This window comes from Lontra canadensis, unplaced genomic scaffold (assembly GCF_010015895.1).
Source record: "Lontra canadensis isolate GAN:19392208 unplaced genomic scaffold, GSC_riverotter_1.0 scaffold1, whole genome shotgun sequence".
Classification (NCBI taxonomy): Eukaryota; Metazoa; Chordata; class Mammalia; order Carnivora; family Mustelidae; genus Lontra; species Lontra canadensis.
Window position 1 is genome coordinate 27309226 of NW_022630995.1, and position 26995 is coordinate 27336220.

The following is a 26995-nucleotide window of genomic DNA, read 5'->3' on the forward strand; positions in this document are numbered from 1 at the left end:
GCCCACATTTGCACAATAAATTAGTTTTTCTTAATTTTCAGAACATTACTATTTTATGACTTAGAAATGTAAAGGGAACAAGTACTAGAATGCAATCCTTATTCCTGCAATTCAGCACTAAATATTTCCGGTTGAGGCTGTGTCGTAAGTATGCTGTAAGGCAATACTGAGGTGATTTTGCCCCCAGGGGACATCTGACAATGTCTAGAGGCATTTTTGTCCGCTAAACATCCTACAATACACAGGACAGCCTCCACAACAAAGAATTATCTGGCCCAAAATGTCAATATCCTCATATAAGAAAGCTAGTAAGATCAAACTGCTATTTTTGAAAAATGTAAATATCTTGTAAGAGGAACTATTCTGATCTTTAATCACTTACTTCGGTATGATCTTTATGTAAACAATTATGAATAGCTGGGATGAAATGGAAGGAACATCACTCAATATTTTGGCTTCAATTCCAGTTCTGCCGTGTGTTTCTGGGCCCAAGAGGTAGATAAAACTTAGAGGCTCAGTTTTCTAGCCCTTTAAGCATAGCTGTGCCTTCTGTTCCCACCTACATACAATTGCCGTACTTATCTTTCCAAAACACCATTTTGCTAAGAATATCCCAACACTCAAAAATCTCTTTCTAGATTTCAGAGGCCATCCACAATATGGTCCCCAACCCAATGATTCAACTCTCTCACTGTTCCCCAACCTACTTCACTGAAGTATCTTCACAGGCTTTTTCTTTACCCTGCTCAAATACAGCACTCACCCTTTCTGATTCTGACAGAACAACAAGAAATACCCTTCCACCTGTACCTAAATCCTTTGTCACATTCAAGTCCATATAAGCCTTTCTTCTACGAACTCTCATTGTTGATTTCAGAGAGAACCAAATTCCGAGTTCATTCTGTCTCCAAATTAAACTGTAAGTACCTTGAGACCTTAGTATCAAGTTCTACTTAGTCATTTAAAGAAATATTAACGTAGCAAGTACCATTAGCCAGGCATGGTGCTAAACAGGAATTTAAAGATGAATTAGGACAAAACTAGATTATATATAATGTTATTTGTTAGCCTCTCCTATTCACTTGCTGTACTAACATCGTGACCCTTCTTGTCAAGTTCTAAGCCTCTAGACTCAGGTTTCTAGGACTGATCAGTTTTTTAAATTTCATTTTTTAATCCTCTCCAGAACAGCCTTAGCTAAGAATAACCAATGGCAAACAAACATTTTACTATGACAAGTGGACACAAGTCAATTATCCCCTTTCTGGAAAGGAAATTAGTAAGCCCACTCAAAAAATATTCTAAGATTACTAAATTATCCCTTCTGAATCTAATATTAATAAAGATATACATCTAATCACATTATACCTATAAAATACAATACCAATCAGGCACTAAATACATATTTCTAAAACCTCCTAACTCAATAGCATCTATTAAGTTCCACTCCTCAACATTATCAGCTTACAGGCTGCTTACAAACTTGGCCTTGCTCCCCTTATTCCTTTCAAACAAAACCCTTTAACAGCCACACACAGTTGGTAGTTTTTTACTCTCAGAGAAATGAGCAAAAGCTCCTGAATGGAGGGCTGTATGTGGGACAAGTTTCCTTCTAGTAAACTGGAGAAGTGGGATATGGTTTGATTCATCCTCATGGATTCTAAATCTCTAATTTTCAAACACTATCTCCCTCTTCCTATCATTCCAAATACCTTCGCAAATTTCATATCAGATATTATGGTACTGCATTATTTTGTTTTCATTTTTCACATTTAAAGGAGATACAATCATTTTTTCTTTTCCTCCCTATAGACCTTTAACACCTTTAAGAAATTTCACTTTTATTCCAGCATTTGAGCCTTTTCAAAGTCAAAGCAAACCGTAGGTTTTTCATTTTTTGGAGCCACACCTAGTTTAAAGACCTAATTTTTAAAAAGCCTTCCTCTTAAATAAGCTAGTTTGTTCTTAAAGGTGCCTATTTCCTCCATAATTTGGATTCCCAATGAAAGATAGCAGAGAAGGTGATTTTGAGTAAATGGAACAGGGAAAATAAGAACTTAAATTACCTAAAGTCTTAAAACTTACATACTTTTACATGTTCATTTTTGCTACTAAACTAGCACAAGAGACAACATACAGTGTGCGTGGCTAGTATCAGTCCTTACTATAATGAACAGTACATTACTGTAACTCAAACCATTTACATTAAGACACTTAATTCTGCCACTTGCCACTCAAGTTGTTTCCTATTTTAAAAATGTCATGGGGTGCCTGGGTGGCTCAGTTGGTTAAGCATCTGCCTTCAGCTCAGGTCATGATCTCAGGGTCCTGGGATTGAGCCTGATGACCAACAGGCTCCCTGCTCATCAGGGAGTCTGCTTCTCCCTTTCCCTCTGACCATCCTCCCTGCTTGTGCTCTCTGTCTCAAATAAGTAAATGAAATATTTTAAAAGTAAGTAAATAAAAAATAAAAAACGTGGGCACCTGGGTGGCTCAGCCAGTTAAGCGGCTGCCTTTAGCTGAGGTCATGATCCCACGGTTGTGGGATCAAGCCCCGTATTCATCTCCTTGCTCAGGAGGGTGCCTGCTTCTCCCTCTCTGCCTGCTGCTCCCACACTTGTGCTGTCAAACAAACAAACAAAAACTTACCTTAAAAAAAAAAAAAAACGTCAAAATTAAACTAATTTACAAACACAGTTTTAGATATGTTCCTAGCAGACAAGCAAAGAGGCAGGGGGCTTGGTAAGTGGGGGAAGAAGGGAAAAAGCCTTTCTGGTTTACAAGGGCATCAGCACCAGGTTCCCCTTCTTTGCCCAGAAGGCTCACGAGATGTGAGCTACACACAGCTTTGGGATTCCTTATAGGATATCTCCGGAAAATAAAAAAGTTTCAGGATTTTCCACACCCACAAAAACATACTACATACTTTAGGCAAATCTGATATTAATATTTATACTTGAGGGGGTCCCTGGGTGGCTCAGTTGGTTAAGCGTCCGCCTTTAGCTCAGGTCATGATCCCACGGACCTGGGATGAAGCCCTGTGTTAGGCTCCCTGCTCAATGGAAAGCCTGCTTCTTCCTCTCCCTCTGCCCCTCCATTCACCCCTTCCCACTTGTGTTCTCCTGTTCTGCTCTCTCTCAAATAAATAACATCTTAAAAAATTAAAAAGAAAATTTACACCTGGGTATTTCATTTTTAAATATTTTTTCAAAATTTTTTTTATTTTTTTTTAAGATTTTAAGATTTATTTGTCAGAGAGGAGAGCGCGTGCATGCACACACACAAACAGAGGCAGTGGCAGGCAGAGGGAGAAGCAGGCTCCTTGCCAAGCAAGGAGTCCCATGCAGGGCTAAATCCCAGACCCTGGAATCATGTCCTGAGCCGAAGACGGATGCTTACCCTACTGAGCCATCCAGGTGTCCCTGGGTAAGTTCATTTATAAAATGCGAAGTTAAAAACAAGAATAATAGATAAAATCATATATATATATATCAGCTAACTCGGGTTCCAGTTCTATTAAAAACACATGTCTAAACTTATTGGAACCCAATTTTTTTCAACTGTGATATATAATCTCACTACCCCTAAGTAATAAGGAAAACATCAACTGTTTCTTAATGTATCATATTATGATTCCTACCTATGTGACCACAAAGTAATGAAATTACTTAAATCTTATAAATAGGATTAAAAAAGACTTATTTATTTACTTATTGGGGTGGGAGGGAGCATGCGCACATGATGGGAGGGGCAGAGGGAGAGAGAATCTCAAGCCAACTCCTCAGGGAGTGCAGAGCCCAATTCAGGAATCAAACTTACAACCAAAGGTGAAACCAAGAGTAGGATGCTTAACTAACTGTGCCACCCAGGCATCCTATAAATAGGATTTTTTAAGTTATAAAAGCAATTTGTGTTCATAACAAGAAATTTAGAAATCACAAGAAGTACAAACAAGCTTAAAACAGGGTACATCTGTTACCTTACCAAAGATATAGCAGTGTTTCAATTAACTTTAAATTAATTTTTTTAACATCAGACACTATCTAGACAGTATTTTCTTTAATTCATCACGGGAGAGTATAGATTCAATACCGCTAGTATTCAGAATGTGTGAGAAACTCATCTCAACTAGCATAAGAGTCATCAAGTCAGGCCAGAATCTGATCTCACTATTTTCCAGCTTCACCTCATTTCAACCTAACATCACTGACAATCAGATTGAGTCAATGTAATTTAATGTAACTGAACTCTTACTAAACACAAGATACTGAGAGCCTGTTCAGACACATGAAGATGAATAGGATACTCTCCTACTGCTTAAAATGCTCACAATCTAGACTCCGGAGATCAAAGTACAAGGTTGTCTTGTTACATATATTCTAAAAATGGTGTGTAAAAGTGATGGGTAACACTGAAAAGGAAGTAAACCAAACAGGATATTTAGAATTTCACAAAGAAAAAAGGTGCTCTGTTGCAGAGTGAACATCAGAACATGCCACCAGGCAGAAATGTCCCTGAAGTTTGCTGGCAACAGGAAGTAAATGCAGGAAAAAGGAGAACTGGAATTGGACTGCTCAGGACTTTAAATACCTTGCTAACCCATTTTTATTAACTAGCCTAATAATGATTTTTAATAGTTTGCAAAACTCATACTCTCATGAGGTAAGGAATCTTCCATTACTGAGGATATTCAGAAAAATGTGCTATAGATTTAGGAAAAAAAAAAAATCTAGGAACCCCTAGGTAGCACAGTTCGTTGGTTTTCTAATTCCTGTTTTCAGCTCAGGTAGTGATCTCAGGATGGTGAGGTAGAGCCCAGCATTGGGCTCTGAGTTTAGCGAGGAGTCTGCTGAAATTACTTTCCCTCTCCCTCTGCCCTTCCCCTCGCTTGTTTGCTCTCGTTAAATGAATAAATCTTTAAAAAAGAAAAAAAAACAATCTATGTACCTATTGCTAAAGATCTCTCCCACATTTAACCTTAGCACTTTGTCTTGAAAGTATTTTATGCTCTCAAATAGATCGCAGTATTTTAATCACAGAAACAGTGTTAAAAGGACACTGAGAAGTAACCTAATTCAACTAATTTTTACCTCTTTGTAACATCCTTTGTCACAGGACTATTCAACAGTCCTCACTGCTAAATATCACTTACTTTTTTTTTTAAATATTTTATTTTTTTAATGTAATCTACTCCAATGTGGGGCTTAAAATCACAATCCCAAAGTCAAGAGTTGTATGCTCTACTAACTGAGCCTGCCAAGTGCCCTGAAAGTTACTTACACTTTTTAAAGACCGTCTATACCAGGAGCACCTGGGTGGCTCAGTGGATTAAGTGTCTGCCTTCAGCTCAGGTCACGATCCCAGGGTCCTGGGATCAGGCCCCACATCAGGCTCTCCGCTCAGTGGGTAGCCTGCTTCTCCTCCCTCAGCCCCTTCTCCCCCATTGTGCTCACGCTCTCTCTCAAATAAATGAAATCCTTCTAAAAAAAAGTTTAAAAAAATAGTCCATACCATCTAGAAATAGCTGTACTAGAAAATTCTATCTTATATTAAATAAAAATTGCCTGCCTCTAATTTATACCTATTGTTCTAGTAATGATCTTCAGAGTTATAGAGTAAGTCGAATAATCCTTATTATACTCCTTCAAATATTTAAAAAATATTCTCTTCTGAAAGCTAAATATCCATAGATTAAATAAACCAAGACCAAATGTTTTTCATTAGACAGGATTTTCACGCTTAGCATGAATCTCAATCCACTATATTAGCTATGTGACTTTGAGATTAATTTCATTACCTGAAAAAAGGGGATAACATGACATTTTACAACACAGATGAACTCTGAAGACACAATAATTAATGAAATAAGCCGGAGAGAAAAGGTCAACTACTTGGTAATTTCACTTACATGAGGTACACAAAGTAGTCAAATTTATTGACACAGAAAGTAGAATGGTAGTTGCCAAGGGCTCGGGGCAAGAGCACAGGGGAATTGCGGAGTTACTGCTGAGTTTCGACGGGGAAGGACAACAACTTCTAGAGGCAGATGGTGGTGATGCTTGCATAACAATCAGTGTACATGCCACTGAATTATACACTTAAAATGGTTAAAATGGTAATTTTTTGTTTTGTATATGTTACTACAGTAAATAACGGAGATAATAACTTAAAATTGTGCAGATTAAATGGTTTGCCATGCATAAAATGCCTTACACGGTACTTTGTATAAGGAACATAATTAAACAATAGGGATTGTAATATATTTTACCAATCATGTGGCCCCTCTTGGCCAAATTCTATTTTTTAAGAAAGCAAGAACCTGCACTATCACGTCTCTCAGCATCTCCAACATTGTGCTGTTCACACATAGGAGTTCTAAGTATTCTATTAATTAAAAAATATTTAAGTCACATTAGAATCACTGGAAAACTACTAAGGAAATAAAATGCTCATCTAGATGTGTGACTTCTTAATTCATTTAAAACACAACACACACATGAACCATGTTACTTTAAAGTAACATCTCCTTGGTAGAGAAGAGTCTAGAAAACAAACTTCAAGAAGTTAATCAGCAAATAACTGCCAAACTATTCACATAAGTAGTGATAAGTATACAAGTCAAAATGCTTTATTAATCTAGACTTAGCAAATAAAATTACAGGTGAATTCTAGCAAAGGTCTCCCATGAGAAGCATACACAAAGCAAAGAGGCCATGTAATATAGATCATTCTTAGATATGAAGGACCATGAGTGAAAAACACAGCAAGTGAAAACCACATACTATCTATCTTTAAGTCAGGGAAGTTTATCAATAAAATTTATTGTTAAGAAGTCAGTCTTAGTTTAATACGGCTTCATAAACTTAAGGGAAAATTGACTTAAAGTAAAATGGATGTAACAGGATATGAAGGACTTACTTGATTTCTAATATAAAATTTTTGAGGGGGGGGGAGTGGAGGGGCAGAGGGAGAGAAAGAATTTTAAGCAGGCTCCCCAGACAGTGTAGAACCCCACACAAGGCTTGATCTCACAACCCTGAGACCATGACCTGAGCCAAAATCAAGAGTCAAATGCTTAACTGACTGAGCAACCCACGGGCCCCTCAAACATTTTTAAGAAGATGTAACCATTTGTACTCACCAGTCTGAATATTAAACAGCTTAAAAACAAGAGGAATGACCACCCGATCTCAAAGTCCTTTTCTAATTTCATTTTCTATGATTTTATGTTCTTTCTGCCAAAGTTCCTAAGGGCCCTGTAAAGAGCTTTCCTAACATCTCTATTTTCCAATCTGTTGTCTCCCTTACACACACAGGGGTTTATGTCAACAAGAAAAAGGGGAAAAATGACAAACTTCTAGATACTAACTAAAATGACAAACTTCTAGATACTAACAACTAATGTTAACTAACAAATACTGATTAGGTAATGCAGTCACTATGCAATACTAAACTCTCATCTAAAAAAGTGCAGCACAGAAGATGAATAAACAATCTAAAACTCATTTAGAAAGTATTTCATATACACTCCCCTTTTGCCCACATGTAAAATCCTTTTCAATTAGCCACAATTCACAGTAAGGATGGAGAAAAAAATCTTAAGAGACTTGAAGAGATGGACAAGTCAGTTCCTAACTCTCTTCCTCAATGATAAATATTTTAAATAGCAAAGATTTTTATGTGTTATATGTACTTGTTCATTCTTTTATATGAAGCCCTTAAAATTTTCAAATAAAAACCATTTGTAAAATCTCCCGTCTTTGAAACCCAAGACTGCTTCTTTCCTCAGTAAGGTACAAGGTTCTAGGTAAATTTAATGAAGAAAATGTGGATTTATGGAAAATTAGACTGAAATTACTGTTTTACAAAATGTGGGAGAGTATAAGGACATGGAATCAAAGCACAAAAACTCTAAAATCAAAATTGACTAAAAATGTTAAGTAACTGTACATGTAAAAGTAGGAATGATATTATGGGAGTTGATTACAGGTCAACAAGCCAAGGGATATCAATACTACTTAATAAATTTCAATTCTAGTACAAACAAAAGATGTAACAGTGATATGGAACCACCTCAGGTATTTACATAACTGCTGAAAATTTGACCCTGCACAAAGCAGAAAACCTAAGAAATTTGTGATTTGTCTCAACAATTTAATTTCTCAAAAGGCAGGAAAAGAAATGAGAACTGGATCTATTCTGACCATCACCAACAAATTAACTGGGGATATAAAAATGATGAAAATGCTTGAAGAAAGAACATTTCATTTTAGAGTTTATCACAGAATAAAAAAAAATTCTAAACATAGATAAGCAAACCAATTTTTAGAAAATTTGATCTAAAAACATTCACAGCACATTTGATGATGCTAAGGAATTATTTTTAATGGGAGGGAGTGAAAGTGGTATTGTGCTTGTGTTTAAAAAAAGTCCTTATTTTCTATTGTAATATTTAGTAAGTAAATGATATCTAGTTGCACTTTGCTTCAATATAATCCAGGAAGTTGAGGTTTTGAATGGGATAGATAAAACAAGAATGGCGTGAGTTGGTAAGTGTTAAAGATGGGCAATAAGTTGAGGTTCATTCTACTTTTCTATATGTTTGAAATTTTCCAAAATAAAAAGTTTTTTTTTAAAGTTCAATGCAAAGATAAGCAAATCTGAAATTAATGTAACAGTGATGATGATGGCAATGATGAAAGCTAACACATCTTTAACTTGTGCCAAGAACTGTTAACATTTTACATATATTACATTAAATTCTGTATTACAATAATTCTCTCTGTTTTGGAGATAATGAAGATATCAAGCATAGAGAGTAAGTGGTTTGTCAGGGTCCCACATGTAAGAAGGCTGGGAGCAGCGACTTCCACCCAGGCTACCTAGCTGAGCCAGAGCTTTCAGCTACACCGTTATCAGACTCCCAAGAGCTTCAAAGGCCAATTTAGCACAAGAATAATGAGAACAAAAAGAGGTCCTCATAGAAAGAAATAAAAATGTACACAGAGGTCAAGTTGTTAAAGACAAATGATCAAAAGACAGAACTGGGGGGACACATAATACCTGAAAGTAAATAATAGTATAAATCTTAAAAATAACATAAAAATATAGATAATTAGAATTAGGTAAAGACTGAAATTTTTTAAAATATAGAGTAAGACTAACTGGGTTCCAATCCAATCTCAGCCATATACTTGAATGACTATAAGTAAATTACTTAATCTAAGCTTTAATTTCCCCATCTTCAAAATGGAGGTTAATAATAACAGTCTGACCATATTTGATTATTTGGAAGACAAAATATGAAGTGGTTAGCATAGTATCTGTCACATGTTAATGCTATAAATAATTGTTAGCTATAATTAAAAATAAAAGAGCAATTAAAATCACATTGAAGGATGTCCACTTTCACCACTTGTACCCAACATTACAGTGGATGTTCTAGCCAGGGCAATTAAGCAAGACGATAATAAAAGAGGCACCCAGACTGGAAAAGAGTTAGTAAAATTACCTTTATTAGCAGATGACATGATCTTATATATTTAAAAATCTGAAGAAATACACACACAGAAACAACTAAAACAGCTAATAAGTGACTTCAGCAAGGATGCAGAATATAATGACATCAATAAACAAAAATCAACTATATTTCTATATGGTAGCAATGAACAACCAAAAAATGAAATTAAGAAAAAATAATTCCAGGTGCCTGGGTGGCTCCATTGGTTAAGCGACTGCCTTCAGCTCAGGTCATGATCCTGGAGTCCCGGGATCGAGTCCCACATCGTGCTCCCTGCTTGGTAAGGAGTCTGTGTCTCCCTCTGACCTGTCCCCTCTCATGCTCTCTTTCTTTCTCTCTCATTCTCTCTTTCTCAAGTAAATAATCTTTTTTTTAAAAAAGGTTAAAAAAAAAGAAAAAACAATTTCATTTACAATGACTTCAAGAAAAATAATTAGGAATAAAATTAATAAGATAAATGCAAAACTTATAACCTAAAAATTAAAAAACACAGTTGAAAGAAATTAAAGGCTTAAGTGAATGGAAAGACATCCAATGTCCACAGATTCAAAGAATCCTTACTGTTAAGCTCACAATATAGCCTGATCTAAAATTTTCCTGACTCAATACAATCCATCAAAATTCCAGCTGCTTTTGCTGCAATTTACCAGTTGATCCTAAAGTTCATACAGAAATACAAGAGACCCTGAATACCCAAAACAATCTCAAGAAAGAACAAAACTGGAAGATTCACACTTTCCAACTTCAAAACTTACTAAAAACCTATAGCTATGACTGTTTACTACCGGCATAAGGGCAGTCAAAGATTAGTAAAATAGAACTGAAAGTTCAGGAATAAATCCATACATTTATGGACAACTGGTTTCAACAGAGTACCAAGACAATTTAACGGGGAAAGTCTTCGAAAGGTACAGTTACAAGATATATACATGCAGAAAGAATGAAGTTGGACCCCTACCTCACACTATACAAAAACTCAAAATGGATCAAAGCAAATGTTAGCAAGGACATGGAAAAAGTAGAATCCTTTTGTAATGCTTGTTGGAATGTAAAATGGTGCAGCTGCTAAGGAAAACCGTATGGTGGCTCCTCAAAAAGTTAAACACAGAATTACCATTTGATCCAGCAATTCCACTTCTGGGTATACACCCAAAAGAAGAGAAAGAAAGGACTTGAGGAGATATTTGTACACTCATGTTCACAGCAGCATTATTCACAACAGCCAAGAGGTAGAGATAATCCAAATGTCCACTGACAGGTGAATGGATAAAGAAAATGTGAGATATATTTAATATATTTATACGTATATATACGTATATATATGAAATTCAGTCCTAAAAAAGGAAACCGCATCATATGCTACAACATGAATGAAATTTGAGGACATTATGTTAAGTGAAATAAACTAGTAATAGAAAGACAAATACTACATGATTCCACTTATGAAGCATCTAATCTCATAGAAACAAAGTAAAACGGTGGCTGCCAGGAGCTGGGAGAAAGGGAGGCCAGGAGTTGCTGTTCTGTGGGTATAGAGTTTCAGTCATGCAGGATGGAAGGATTCTGGGGTTCTGGGGATCTGCTGCACAACAATGTAAATGTGATTGACAACAATGAACTAGATGCTTGGAAATTATTTGAAGGCTGACTTTTGTGGTTTTTTTTTTTTTTTTTTTACCATAAAATACAGCACTACATGTAAATTCCATATTTAAATGTGAAAATCATATGCACCACACAGCTCAGGTTTGGGATAGAAAGATTTAAGTGTTGCTTTCTTCTGCCTATTGAGGATTATAAGCTTTAATAAAGCTTTAGAGGGGTATCTGGGTGGTTCAGTTGTTAAGCATCTCCCTTCAGCTCAGGTCATGATCCCAGGGTCATGGGATCAAGCCGCACATAGGGCTCCCTGCTCAGCAGGAGCCTGCTTCTCCCTCTCCCACTCCTCCTGCTTGTGTTCCCTCTCTCGCTGTCTGTCAAATAAATAAACAAAATATTTAATAAATAAATAAATAATAAATAAATAAAGATTTAGAGACAACCACGCCCCCAACCCAAAGGAAGGAAATTCTGAGACATTCTACAACATGAATGAATCTCGAAGACATTGTGCTAATAAGTAAAATAAAACAGTTACAAAAGCACAAATATTGAATGATTCCACATATATGAGTTACTTAGAGTAGTCACATTCACTGAGACAGAAAGAATGGCTGTCAGGGGCTAGGGAGGGAAGGAGAGTTATTGTTTAATCAGTATGGAATTCCAGTTTGGAAAAATGAAAAAGTTCTGAAGCTGGATGGTGGTGATGGCTGCACAATAATATAAAATGTACTTTAATGCCATTGAACTATACATTTAAAAATGGTTTAATGCGGCAAATTTGATATTATGTATATTTTACCACAATTTAAAAAATGGATCAAAGGGGTGCCTGGGTGGCTCAGTTGGTTAAGCATCTGCCTTTGGCTTGAGTTATGATCCCAAGGTCCTGGGACTGAGCCCGGCAACGGGCTCCCCACTGGACAGAAAGCCTGCTTCTCCTTCTCCCTCTGCCTCTACCTGCCATTCCCTCTGCTTGTGCACACTCACTGTCAAATAAATAAAAATAAATAAATAAATATATAAATAAAATAAAAAATTAAAAAATTAAATGAAATAAAAATGGCTCAAAGACCTAAATATAAGAGCTAAAATTATAAACTTCTTAGAAGATAGGAATAAATCTTGTGATCTTGGATCAGGCACAGGTTTCTTAGACATGACATCAAAAGCACAAGCAACAAAAGAATAAATACGACTTCATAATATTAAAAACTCTGTGCTTCCAAGGACTCCAGCAAGAAAGTGAAAAAACAGGGACACCTGGGAAGCTCAGTCGGTTAAGTGTCTGCCTTCGGCTCAGGTCATGATCCCAGGGGCCTGGGATCTACTTCTGGGTCAGGCTCCTTCCTCAGCAGGGACCTGAGCTCTGCCTACCACTCCCCCTGCTGTGCACGCGCTCGTGCGCTCTCTGACAAATAATCTTTTTTAAAAGGGGGGAAAAGTGAAAAAAAAAAAAAAACCTGAATGAGAGAAAATATTCACAAATCATGCATTTCATAAGGGATTTGTATCCAGCATATATAAAGAACTCTTAAACTTATTATAAAGACAAGTAACACAATTAGAAAATTGGTAAAATGGTTTGAGTAGATATTTCTACAATAGACAAATGACCAATAAAATAGCTGAAAAGATGCTCAACACCATTAGTCATCAGGGAAATGCAAATCAGAACCACAATGAGATACAAGTAGAATGGCTATATAACAAAAAAAGAAAACAATAAGAAATGCTGGAGAGAATGTGGCAAAACTGGAACCACTGTGTATTGCTGATGGGAAATGGAAAACAGTCTGGCAGTTTCTCAAAAAGTTAAACATGGAGTTAACATTTGACCTAGGAATTTCACTCCAAGGTACTCAAAAGATGAAAACATGTCCATATAAATACTTGTAAATAAATGGTCACAGCAGCATTTTTCATAAAAACCAAAAGGTGGAAAGAACCCAAATTCTCATCAACCAGTGAACGGATAAACAAAATATGATAATATTATTTAGACATAAAAAGGAATGAAAAGGGACGCCTGGGAGGCTCAGTTAGTTAAGTGTCTGCCTTTGGCTCAGGTCATGGGATTGAATCCTGGTCATCAGGAGTCTGCTTCTCCCTCTCCCTCTGTCCCTCCCCCACATTGTGTGCTCTCTATCTCAAATAAGTCATCTTTAAAAACCAAAAAACAAATGAAAAAAGGAAATCTTCTGACACATGCTACAACATGAACCTTGAAAACATGCTAAATGAAAGAACCCAGACACAAAATGCCACATATTACATAATTTCATTTATATAAAGTGACCAGAATAGGCAGTTCCATACACACAGAAAGCACATAAGTGGAGCTGGGGTGAGGGGGAAATGGGAAGTGACTGATAATGGGTCTGGTGTTTTTTGCTTTGTTTCGTTTTAGCAGAGGCAGGGAGGCTACTAATCAAAATGTTCTGGAATCAGTGGTGACAGCTGCACCAGTTTGTAAATATACTAAAAAAAGCCACTAAATTACACACTCATAAGGGCACATTTTATTGCATGCCAATTAAAATCAACAAATATTTATGGATAAAAAAGTATACTGAGGACATTAGTATCAAAAGAGGGACAGGCCATAATATGGGAGCAAAATATGCAATAAGACTAAATGACAAAGAGTGGGCAGAAATATTCTTTAGCTTCTGTATTTCTGTCAATACTTTGTTCAAATGGACAGCCCACATAAACATTCTTCAAAGGAAATTGAATTTCAAATAGGGCAAGATGACAGACAGTAAGTCAGAACATAAGCCAGAATATGGCTTGAAATATGTTTAGGCCTACCCCTCCAAATAAGTAAAAGATTGAAAATTTTGTCACTGAATTATTGTCGACTCAAAATACGTCAACCTATAATACCATGTCAGGTTGAACACACACTTTTCCAAAGAAGACATCCAGAAGGCTAACAGGTGAAAAGAAGCTCAACATCACTCATCATCAGGAAAATACAAATCAAAACCACAAGCAGATACCACCTCATACCTGTCAGAATGGCTAGAATTAACAACACAGGAAACAACAGATGTTGCTGAGTATGTGGAGAAAGGGGAACCCTCTTACACTGTTGGTGGGGATGCAAACTGGTGCTGCCACTCTGGCAAACAGTATGGAGGTTCCTCAAAAAGTTAAAAATAGAACTGAAAGACCAGCAACTGCATCCAGGTATTTTCCCAAAGGATACAAAATACAGATTTGGGGTAAATGCACCTTGATGTTTATACAGCAACAATGTCCACAATAGCTAATTTTGCATATGTATATACACAATAGCTTATATTGCATATGTATACACACACACACACACACACACACACACACACAGAATGGAATATTACTCAGCCATCAAAAAAGTGAAATCTTGCCATTTGCAATGATGTGGATAGAGCTCGAGTGTATTATGCTAAGTGAAATAAGTCAGAGAAAGACAAATACCATAATTTCACTCATGGAATTTAAGAAACAAGACAGATGGATATATTGGGGAGAGGAAAACAAACCACGTAAGTCTCTTAACAGAAAACAAACTGAGAGTTGGTGGAGGGAGGGAGGTGAGGGATGGACTAGATGGGTGATGGGTATTAAGGAGGCCACTTGTTATGATAAGCAGTGGGTATTTTATGTAAGTGATGAATCACTGAATTCTACTACTGAAACCAATATTGCACTGAATATTAACTAAAATTTAAATAAAAATTTTAAAATATTAATAAGATAAAATAATACATCAGGGTCAAAAGTGTAGGTAAGAGAAAATATGATAATTTCTAAAAAGAAAAATAAGTAGGTCTAGAATTTCCAGACCAAACTTATTCCTTGCAAAATTCAAAACTGAATTAAACAAAATGTCTGTGAAGTTAAAAAAGGAAAAAGACAGGATTCACCATGAGAAAGTCAAACCAAATAAAATGTAGTTTCTATTTTGACAGAGTTACTTCATCGCAGGTAAGAACCCTGTAAGCAGAGTGTAACTTAATTATAGCAAGCAATTTGGCAAAATCTTTCATAATATCCATGCATAATGGCATATAGGGATGCTTAGGTGGCTCTGTTGTTTAATCGTCTGCCTTCGGCTCAGGTCGTGATCCCAGGATTCTGAGATGGAGTCCCACATGGGTTTCTTGCTCAGTGGGGAGCCTGCTTCTCCCTCTGCCTGCTGTTCCTCTTGTTTCTGTGCACATATATACTCATGCTCTGACAAATAAATCTTTAAAAAAAATGGCATATGGACTTGATAATAAGTGGAACTAAGTTACTGAACAACCACAATGTGTGTTGATTAATAGACTGATGTTAATCTGGAGGGATTCTAACTGAGCTGCACATTTCAGAGCCCTTTACTCTGTCATTTTAACATTTTTATCAACAACCGGAATGAAGACCCAGCACATATGCCTACCAAATAGGAAAATGACAAAAATATTAAATGCCTAAATCAAGCCTATGAAATTAAATATAAAAACCTAATTTAAATATAAGCCTAATATATAAATATAAATATACACACACACACACAAAAGCCTAAAGAATTCATTACACAAAAACAGGGTTAGGGAGACTTACTTTAACTTATCTATAAAAGATACTGAGTGTAACTGACACTACTGGATCATATTAAACACAAGCAACAGAAACCAAAACTGTTAATGAAATATTTGGTTTCAAAATAACAGCATTTAGCTCAAGCAAGGTGTATCCACCACCACTGTCTAGTCAAGCCAGCACATGGCTGGCTCAGTCATACCGTCCGTATAGAACTCTTGATCTGGGGGTTCTGAATTCAAGCCCCAGGACAGGTGTAGAGATTAAAATCTTAAAAAAAAAAAATTGCTGAGTACAGTTCTGAGTACCATTACTCTAGATGAAAATGACAATGAGCAACTAGAATTCATTGCGAAAAGTGATCATGGTTGAAGGATCACAAAATTATATAATCTAAGAATGACGATATTAACTGGCACTGTTATAGTCTGCAGAAGAGAACAGAATGCTGTGTGTGTGTGTGCGCGCGCGCGCGCGCGTGCATGCAGTAGACAGAAGACGTCAACAGGATCACACGGTAGTCTTGAAATATTTTAAGAGGCCATTCATATGGAAAAGGGATTATACCTGGAAAAAGCAAAATACAGGGAGAACAGTATAAGCTTTGATGTTGTAAGTCCTGGATTCAAATCCTAACGCCATCATTTACCGTGTGTTATTTGAAGCTTAGAAAGATTATGTTTCCTTACCTAAAAAAGGATACTTAATTCACAAGTAGATGAAAATTAAATGTAAATGTTTATAAGCTACCAAGCACAGCCTAATACACTGTGATGTACAATGATGTTAATTGCTTTCTCTGACTCTTCTGAATTGTTCTAGGACAGTGCTTTCCAAACTGATACACAACCCATTAATGGGTCACAAAATCAGCTTAGTGGGTTGTAACCAGCCTTTTTTCCCTAAAGAAACAGAAAATATTAGAGCTTACCACATATACTACAAGCAACTACAGTTTTGTGATACATTTAATTCAATTATTCATATACATGTGTAACAGGCTATGATGTAAACTGTATTTGTTTATCATGAAGGTGAGTCCAAAAAAGGCCACAAAAAGGCTGTGAAAGCCACTGCTCTGAAGCACTGTTAGTTCTAAGTGTGTTCTATAAGAACTAGTTCCTTGGGAGCTCAAAAAGAGTTTACCACTTAGACATTTACTATATTCCCTCAGACATTTACAATTAGCATATCAAACAAGTCCAGGATTAAATTAAATTGTTTATTTTTGTTAAACCTTATTTTTCCCCACATACATGTGACCTCAGGCCCACTGTTATTTTTTCACACAGTATCTACTGACATCTTCAGAACTAGCATTTTATACTACACACTTGGGGAAAAACATTACTCTAGATGAAAAAGAAGGTACAACGGGTGTAAGTCACAGAAAGTAGATTTTTAGTGCGCTAAGAAAAAAAATCTTGATTTCCTTGAAATCCCCTCATAACACCCACCCCTTCCCATTTGTACTCCAAAAACATACTCTAAAGCACTTTAAATGATTTATAAAACTTTCAATTCACACAAATCTTTTCAGAAAAACGATCGGATCAAGAATCGTAGCCAGGATCAAAGCAATAAGCAAGAACCATCCGGTGAAAAGAAAACTCTGGCATAGGATTCAAGAGTTGCTTTACCTGAACAAACTCTGCTCAAATGCCAAAGCAGCAAAATAGGTATTCAGCTTCCCCAAGTGGAGTCAATGTGTTCTAATAATACATAATCTAAAATGGGCTCATGAGTGCAGCTAATCCTCATTATTAAGAGCATCACTATCATCATCACTTGGAAGAGGCATGTGATGATACTGAAATGATTCTGGCTTCTTATAAAGTGTACACACACCCAGGATTCTTTTGAGAAGACGTGATCTCACACTATGAAAAACTGTCACTACCACAGACAGTTCTAATAATATTTCGTATTACTTGGAAATAAAATAACAGCTTGATTTCATATATTCGAGTACCTCTGTAATTCAAACCTTCCTAATTGGGAGTTACAAATATCTGACTCTGCTCTAGCAGTTGTCAGAGCAAAAGGCCTCCCCACTCTTTCCCCACCTCCAGGCTCCAAAGTCACCTCTCCTAAAAGTTTGCCTCAGCTACTTTGAACCATTTTCTTTCCAAATTCTGAGTGCTCTCAGTACTTTTGTTCCCTCACTTTTTTTTTTTTGCAATTCACTGTGCATCTCCTAGCATATTTAATTGCATAAAACCTGGCTCCCAAGACTGTAACTGCCTTAATGAACAGGGATCAACATGTTATGAATCTTTAGACTTTCCCACAAGATCCTGTAAGAGCTTACAGAAAATTTCATGATTCAAGTAACTAGGCTGAAGAGTAATTGCAGTTTGTTTTGGAGAGTTTACTATGTGCCAGACCCAGTGCTAAAAGCATACGTGCATTATCTCACGTAATCTTCATAACTCCACAGAGATAAGAACTATTATTTTCCCCCATCAAACAGATGAAGAAAGTGAAGCTCAAAGTAACTTGCCCAAGGTCATACAGCTAGTGTGGCAGAGCCAGGGCCTGAAAGCTCTTAACTATCTCAGTAACTGTAAAGTTGCACCTCTGAAATATTAGAGTCCATGAAGAATTTCCACTTCACTGGCTTAAAAGTTTCAATTTCAACAAAGAGTTGACACATGTTTAGCTACCAATCAAAACTTTAAAAAGGATAAATTAAGACAGTTTCTCCTAGACATCTTTAGGGGGTTGCAATAAAATGAGGGAGAATGCCTCCCATGACCTTTCTATTTATGTAAGTGGTATTACGGTATAGGTCAAAGCTCTATCAAGAAGTATAGCTTATGACAATACAGCTTTGATATATATTTTTAAATAGGGCTCCTTTTCTCTGCCCCCAGGATGACACGGAAATTAAGGATGGATGGGGTAACTGTCACTTCACAGCTCCATAAAATGACAGACCCAATTCTTGTTTAAAAAATAAGAGCCAGGCTCTCGTTTCACCCTGACTTTTCACACAAAGCAGTACCATCCTCTGTCCTCTTCACACAAAGCAAGCTTTACCCCACTACCCAAAGGGGAGTGCTGATTCACAGTCTCCCCACCGCGGCCAGAAATGTATCCATCTCCCACTGGTCCAAACCACTGACCACCGCACTAGACCACTCTGGTCTGCTCCCCGCACCCGGCGATACCTCATCACGCAGACCCCTCCCCAACACCCAAAATGCACAGGCCACCCTCCTCCAGTATTTCACACAAAGCAAGATCCTTCCCTTACAAAGCACTTTCCCATCGCCGACTCCTCCCCCAGCGAGCAGCCCTTCCTTCCCAGGCTGTGCCAAACCACAGACCCCAACGGGGGCTAAAACCCAGAGGGTCCACAACAACCCAGAGGAAAACTAGCGACAAACCCCGTTCGTTCCTCTAGCACGCCTCGAACCCCCAACTCCAGGTGACCTTTCCGCAGCCAAAGCAAAAAACAAACAGACAAACAAAAACCCCACCAGCGCCCGTCAAGAGAGCGGGTGTTACACAAAGCGAGGTGTCTTCCCGGGGGTACCCTCGGAAGACGCTCTCCACCCCCGGCCCCGTCCCCGCCCAGCCCCGGCCCGGCCCGGCCGGGCGACCCGCGCTCACCAGCTCTCCTCCTCCTCCTCCCAGCCTGACAGGCGCTCCAGCTCCTCGGGCCGCAGCGGCTCCACCTCGTCCAGCAAGCCGCCCTCGCCCGCTGCCAGCAAGGAGGTGGCGTCCCGCAGCTCCTCGCTACTCGTCCGCCTCGGGCCCGACCCGACACCGCTACCGGACTTGGCGTTGAGGCCCAAGGGGAAGCCCCGAGGGGACGCCGCGCCGGACGAGGGAGTGGACGAGCCAGCCCGAACCGGACTGCCGGGCCCGAGGGAGCCGACGCCCTGCACGGCCCCCGAGCGGCTCCTCAGCTGTTCGTTCTGCTTCTCCAGCTTCTTCACCAGCTCCTGCAGCTTCCGCACCTCCTGGTCCGCGTTCACGTTGGAGTTAACGTCCTCCATCCCGGGCCCGCCGCCGGTGCCGCCCGCCACCCGCTCGGACTCACAGCGACAGGGAGAGGGACAGGGGAAAGAGGCGTCGCCGCCGCCGCTCACTCTAGCCGAGGCGCCGGCATACAGCAGGGCCAGGCCCCACCGCCAGGGTCCCCCCAGCTCGGGTTCCGAAGCGCCGCTGGCCCCAGCCGAGCCGCCTCATCTGCGCCGGCTCCAGGATTGGGGGAGGCGGCGCCAATATCCGGCCTCGGCCGCCATCTTTCCTCCGTCCCTCCGCCCCCCGCGGTCCGGCCCAGTCGGTGACCTCAGAGCGTCGTGGGTGGACGCGGCCGGCGACGGGCGCTGAGAGGACCGAGCTCTGAGCTCGGGGAGGGGCGGGGCCGCGGGCGAAGGCGATGGGCGGGTCCTCGGCCGGAAGGGGCGTGTCCGGAGCGCCGCGGAGGTGGGAGGCTACCCCGCTGGCTGGGAAGAGCTATTCCGGCCGCAGGCGGGGCCCCGCGGGACAGATGGGCTCGCCGGGGCCGGAGAGGAGTAAGGACTTGACCGCGGGTGGGGCTAAGATCGCAAACTGTTGGTCTTGGAGAGGGGGGCGTGTGATGTGTTCTCCACCTCCAAACACTAGCGTGTCGGACCAACGCCCTAGCCTGTCCTCTATCCCGGCTGGTTCTCTGGTGGGCGTTTAGCCCGACCCCTTGGAGAGAGAGTTTATTTTGTCCGTTTGTTCAGCAAATATCATTCGACGCCTGCTGGAAACAGGAGATTGTCAGGGCTGGCAGGAGCCTAAGGGACTATCGGTGACCTTTTTCCTCCTCTGAAAATGAGAAAACAGAATCCCAAATAGTTGAGAGGTCTAAAGTCCAAAGGTCAAAATAAAAACCTGAAGTGTGTGGTGTGGGCCCTGGGGCCAGGCAATTTGCTAAGCATTTTTTTTTTTTTTTAAGTAGGGTCCACACCCAGCGTGGAGCCCAAAGCCCAGGGGAACTCACCAGAGATAAAGACCTGAGCCCAGATGTAGCGCTGGCCGCTTAACGGATTGAGCCCCCCAGGAGCCGCTGTGCTAAACATTTTAAAGGCATCTCGTCATTAAAACAGTTTTTTCCGACTTAAAAGTTTACTGTACACTGGCTTGGAAGCGGGGGATAGAAAACCGCTCAACTTTGTTAACTGATGTGTAATCTCTTTGGATCGTTTCCTTGGTGAAAACTTTTCCATGGTGTGTTTTGACTTTTTAAAAAGTGTATTAAGAGAACTTAATAAACATCAAAAGAAAATAAACTTAATAAACAAAAACAAACACTGATGAATCCTGAGGGATGTATGAATGTAAAAATCTGAGTTCAGTTGCACCTGTTTGTAATGTATATCACCAACAGCAAAACAAACCAAAAAAACTTAAAATTTTTTTTAAATCGCACTATTTTTCAGATGTCAGCTGTGAACTGCTTGCCTTATGTTTACAGCTTTCCTCTAATTGCCTCCTCCACCCTCAGCTAATAATAATCCAGTCCTGTTACACCTGGGTGCGGACTAATATGCCTTGGCTTACTTCTACCTTTTAGCCTCTCTGTGCTGTATATTCCTTATCTAGAATATTCTACCTGCCAAATCTGATTCTTTTTCTTAAAACCCATGCTCACATATCTAGGAAAACTTTTCCTGACAATTCCACAAAATTTAGCTGTTCTGTTTATTCTAGCATGACCTGATCAATAGTTTTCAACGGGTGTTTGTATTTTAAATTTTTTTGCTTCTTTTTTGTTTTTGCCTGTTTACTTGGTGAAAAGGAACCATTTATTTATTTCATGTCTAGTGTCTGACACTAGACAGACGTTCAATATCTGGTTTGTTGAAAGTTGAGAAGAATGCAAATTCTGACAGTTCAAGGTCTAGAAGTTTATTCACAGCAAAAAAAGCGTTGAGTATTTTCTTTCTTTCTTTTTTTTTTTTTTTTTTAAGATTTTGTTTATTTATTTGACAGACAGAGACCAGAAGTAGACAGAGAGGCAGGCAGGGAGAGAGAGAAAGGGAAGCAGGCTCCTGCGAGCAGATAGCCTGATGCGGGGCTCGATCCCAGGTCCCCGAGATCATGACCTGAGCGGAAGGGAGAGGCCTTAACCCAGTGAGCCACCCAGGCGCCCCAAGCATTGAGTATTTTCAAAGTTTGCTGACTACTTATAAATAAGTGTTTTCTTAGGTATGTATACCTAATCAAAAGATGTCTTTGGTAACACAGTAATTGTGAATTAATATGTATTATCTATATAGTGCACGTCTGAATATCACTGCTATCTTTGATACATCTGAACTAGTTGCCAAAGGGTTCAATATCATGACTATTTCAATGTAGCACTTTCCACTTGCATTTAACAGTTTGTGAAATAGATTCCAACTAGCCAGGTTCTATAATGAGAACACTTCAAATATATTCCCTGAAAAGAATAGTTCGTATGGCATTATGAAGTTAAACACTAAATTATGAATATTATCAATATTATGAATATGAATATGGCAATATGAAATTAAACGCAAGAAGAGGTTGGTGTGACAAGGAGCAATGAATGGAGAATCAGAAGACCCAGTGGCAGATGATAGCTGTTACACCAATGTGGTGCTTGACCCTGATCTCTGATCCTTAAGCAAGTCACACTGGCTGTATATTCAAGATACATCTGAATACTTCCTGGCACCTCCACGGGTACAGCTGTCATTCCAGTTCCCATCTTTTCTTGTCTAGCTTACCATGGTACTCTCCCAATGGGCTGTTCCGCTTTGCTGCTTACAATCTGTGAGGCATACAGCAAGATGATCCTGTCTTTGTTCGCATCAGGTCACTCCCCTGCTAGGAACCTGAACTTGCTTCTCAACATACTTAAACTACCAAGTCCCTTTCTTGGCTCTAAGACTGCATATTTGGCCGCTTGTGCAAGTGTCTTATGGACTACCGACCCCTCTTCCCTGCCATCACCCCCACTCTAGCCATACTGGCCTTTTTAAGGCTTTTTAAACATTCCAAACATGTTTCTACTCTAGGAACTCTGTACTTGCTAAACCTTCTATCTAGGATCCATTCTTCCTCCACATTGTCACATTACTGACTATCTCCATTCAGGTGTCAGCCCCCATCTCACCAACTAAATTCACTATCCCCATCGTTATGACCCTCATAAAAGAGCAACCCTATCATTCCCCCGAGCTCTTAGCTTGTTTCATTTTTCCTCTGACACATTGTCTATTTCTTCCTTTGTTTGTTGCCAATCTCTCCCCACTAGAATATGAACTATGTGAAAACAGGGTTCACTGCAGTATTCCTGGTGCCCTTATATATTGTAGATGTTCAAGAAATGTTGAATAAATGATGCATATAGGTCAGGTGAAGCCTCCTAACAGAATTTCAGATAAATGTGTTTGTTATGTCTCAAATCATTAAAGTGGAAATTTTTAATAATGTTGAATGGTTAGTTTTTAAAAATTATGTATTGGGCTGCCTGGGTGGCTCAGTGGGTTAAGCCTCTGCCTTCGGCTCAGGTCATGATCTTAGGGTCCTGGGATCGAATCCCACATCAGGCTCTCTGCTAGGCAGGGAGCCTGCTTCCTCCTCCCTCTCTCTCTCTCTCTCTGCTTGTCTCTCTGCCTACTTGTGATCTCTCTGTCAAATAAATAAAATCTTAAAAAAATATTATGTATTTCCCTTCCAGAGTGCAACATGTCACACTCTATATGTCATCCTCAAAACTAGGTCATTCCCCACTACCTGAGTGCCAACAGACCTTAAGAATTGCTGAGGAGAGAAAGTCTCAGGTTCTCGCTTAAAAGTATGAGGACAAGAATATTTCCATTCTGTCCTAAATGTTGCCCGCATCCTTCTCTTTCAGGTTAGCTACAATACTGTCGTCTCTAATGACTTAGAAGTGTTAGAGCATGTTTTTAAAAAGTCACTGTAAAAATGGCTCTTACGGAGATACGAGAAAGTAAGCTGGTAGGTATCTGCGGTGTGCATCACAGGTGTCTCAACCAGATTTTTCAGGTGTTGTCTTTTACGATAAGCTTGCTTTGTTCCTGGATGAAGGAGTTGCTTTGCTTCTCAGCAGGTGTGGCCCTTCCCATAACTTGCTCCTACTTGCGTATTAGCTCCTGCCAAAGCTCCTGCCCAAGTGGAAAATATTACAAACCACTGAAAGTATTTAGAGGGTAAAATTATTACTCAGTGGCTTAAAGGTATTCAGCAGTTCTAAAATCCTAAATCAAGATGTATGTGCATGTGTGTGTGTGTGTGTGTGTGTGTGTAACTGAGCACATGCCCAAAAGTTGTTTAGAAAACACAAGGCGGGGGGGAAATAAGGTATTAAAAAAAAATGGCACCTGGGTGGTTCGGTTTGTTGAGCATCTCCCTTCAGTTCAGGTCATGATCCTGGGGTCCTAGGATCGAGCCCCACATCGAGCTCCCTGCTCAGCGGGGAGTCTGCTTCTCCCTCTTCCTTTGCCCCTCACCCTGCTCATGCTCTCTCTCAAATCAATAAAATCTTTTTGTTTTAAGATTTTATTTATTTATTTGACAGAGAGACACAGCCAGAGAGGAAACACAAGCAGGGGGACTGGGAGAGGGAGAAGTAGGCCTCCCGCAAGCCGGGAGCCCAATGTGGGGCTTGATCCCAGGACTCTGGGATCATGACCGGAGCACCGGAGCCCAAGGCAGATGCTTAACGACTGAGCTACCCAAGAGCCCCTCAAATCAATAAAATCTTAATTTAAAAAAACAACAAAAAAAAAGAGGGCGCCTGGGTGGCTCAGTTGCTTGAGTGACTGCCTTCGGCTCAGGTCCTGGAGTCCCGGAATCGAGTCCCACATTGGGCTCCCAGCTCCATGAGGAGTCTGCTTCTCCCTTTGACCTTCTCCCTTCTCATACTCTCTCTCTTTCTCTCTCAAATAAATGAATAAAATCTTTAAAAAAAAAGATATTATAAACTGCAAGGTCCTTACAGAAGTATTTGCATTTGTTTAAAACATGCTCAATTTTGTTGAAGAAATCTTTATTATCCAACACATCTATTTTCTCGTCACATGCACCCACCGGGCTGGTCATTTCCCATGTGTTCTTGCTCACCTGTTCTTCACCAGCATCCTTTTCCCAGGTGTACCTCCTCAGGTCTGTCAAGGGCCCTCTTCTTCACTGTCTTGCCACATGCAATTTTAAGAAGGAATCTCAGGAACTTCAAAGGCTGGGTTTGTATGAGATTCTGAATTGAAACCCTGCAGGCAAAAAGAAGAGGGACCCAAGTTTTGGACCTTAGAATTTTTCTAGTCAGCACTGATCAGATCTTACCATTATGGGATGCCTCAAAGGTGGCCATAATGGCAGGCATCACTTCCTTCTGGAAGGTCCTTTGGCCAAAGGGTCCTCCCTAGCACACTGTTGGGGTCATGTATTATATTGATATAGGGGTGAGGATGTTCCTGATTAGGGCAGATGTGAACATATTCTTAAACTCTTAAGAGGCTGCTATCCGAGCCCTGAAGGAAACAATACCTTATCTTGCACCTTTTTTGTGGTAGCAACTGAGGCGATAAGATTGCTAAATAACGTTATTTCCTCTGTTAAGTAGTGTATCAGCAGCAGTGCACAGTTGGAAAAGTGGGATTTGAACTACTTCTGAGTATCCATGATCTAGAAAACCTACCATTTAATGAAAGGAGAAAACTTATTAAGAATCATCCAGATCCCCAAGTTGACAATACAAGTCCCAGTAATCTGATCTGAGATCTAAAATATATATTCTGAGCATTGACTTGGAGATGGCATAGAGATAGTAGACTATGAATAGAGGTTTGCATTAGACTAAAGTAAATGAGCTGTGACTGAGATATTTATATGCTCTTCTATCTCAGAAGTTGTGCACAATTCCATTCCTGAGTCTTTGAGATACTCCTGGAATATTACAGACTGAAAGACATCATCAACTATTCAATTTGTCCAAGCATGTCTGGAAAGGTTACTTTCTTATTTATCATCATCCTTATGTAAACAAAGTTATATGTACCCTAGAATATTCTGTAAATATCCAGGTGTTTCTGAATTGGCCCAATAATAGTAGCTAACAATTACTGACCACTTTTAAGATATGTAATATTTCATTTGAAGCTCACAATGGTCCTTTGAGGTCCCTACTAATAATATTGCAATCTCCATTTTATGAATGAGGAAACTGAGACAGAGAGGTTAAGATAATTTCACAGGGTCCATGGTCAGGAGGTAGTAGAGCTGAATTTGAACTCAGGTGGTCTGACTTCAGAATCTGCACTCAAAATCCCTAACAGTCCATGGCCAAATGAGTTCTCCATGTTTCCCTTATGCCTTATTGATGTCTCAGTCAGCTACCAACTGGGATGAAGACTGGGGGCAAGGGGTATTGCCTTTATGATACCAAATGACTCAATCCTCTTGCTTGCTTAAGAGCAGGTTTGCCAGTTTTGAAGTCAATAACACATTCAAACAATGTGTTCCTTAGAGAGGGAGGCAATTCCTCTACCTCTTACTCAAAAGCCTTCCTAGTAGGCCATTGAGAGGTGGATGCAGGAGTCCTCGAGAACCCCATGTCAGCAGTTTTCTAAGATGAAGCTTCAACATCTGATCTTCTCATTGGAAAAGCTAGTAGATTAGTCCATCATGGAAGGGTTTTATGGGGAAGAAGTTAGTAGGGAGAATCTCTTACCCAAGGCAATCATATACCTAAATCAACAAAGCATGAAGATTTGAGGGAATTTACTGGCAAGAGTCCTAGGCCTATAAATGAGAGAAGGAAAATTTCAACCATCCTGAAATAAGAAAGAATAGAAGCGGATATCAAAAGAACACGTATAGAACCAGGGAAACAGCAGAGCAAAGGGCAGTGGTCTCAACAGTAGATGAGAAGGTGACCCGTGGCAAATGCTAAAACTAAGTGGTTGTAGGCAGTTGCCTTTCTATGGACTTTGTAGCAAGATACGTGGGAGAAACAGTTGCATTTAAAGGGACAGTACTGCTGTTGCCTGGTAGGATTGTGAGCTTCTAGCCTTGGGACCAGTTGGTAACCTGATATGTTGGACTAGGGCCCAATCTGCAAAGCTCTCTGATGCACACGAGTCCACCATTGTGTTGCTCTGTAAACAGATTCCTTCTCCCCAAAGTTATTGGAAACCAGATAGCCCTCATCTCACATCTGCGCTCTAGTCTAGAGAAATGAGGTTAGGCTCTTCGGGCGGGCAGGGAAGAGATGAGTGGTAGGGCATGGCACAGGTGGTTCCCCTGTTATCAGTGGGTATGGTTTAC

At 39.7% G+C, this 26995-nt stretch overlaps 1 protein-coding gene across 3 annotated transcripts in view; it reads right to left on the reverse strand.

Annotated features, from left to right (window-relative positions):
- The window catches only part of SLAIN2 (SLAIN motif family member 2), a 94441-nt gene extending 69616 nt beyond the window's left edge, over positions 1 to 24825 (reverse strand). The window contains exon 1 of one of the 3 annotated variants that reach the window (XM_032852180.1): positions 24794 to 24825. In XM_032852180.1, the coding sequence (XP_032708071.1) occupies positions 24794 to 24810 (17 nt within the window). In that variant the 5' untranslated portion in view covers positions 24811 to 24825. Of the gene's footprint in view, positions 1 to 19312; positions 20012 to 24793 lie in introns of those variants that run through there. The other 2 variants (XM_032852172.1, XM_032852161.1) reach the window with 2 other exon arrangements.
- Between the last annotated feature and the right edge of the window lie 2170 nt (positions 24826 to 26995).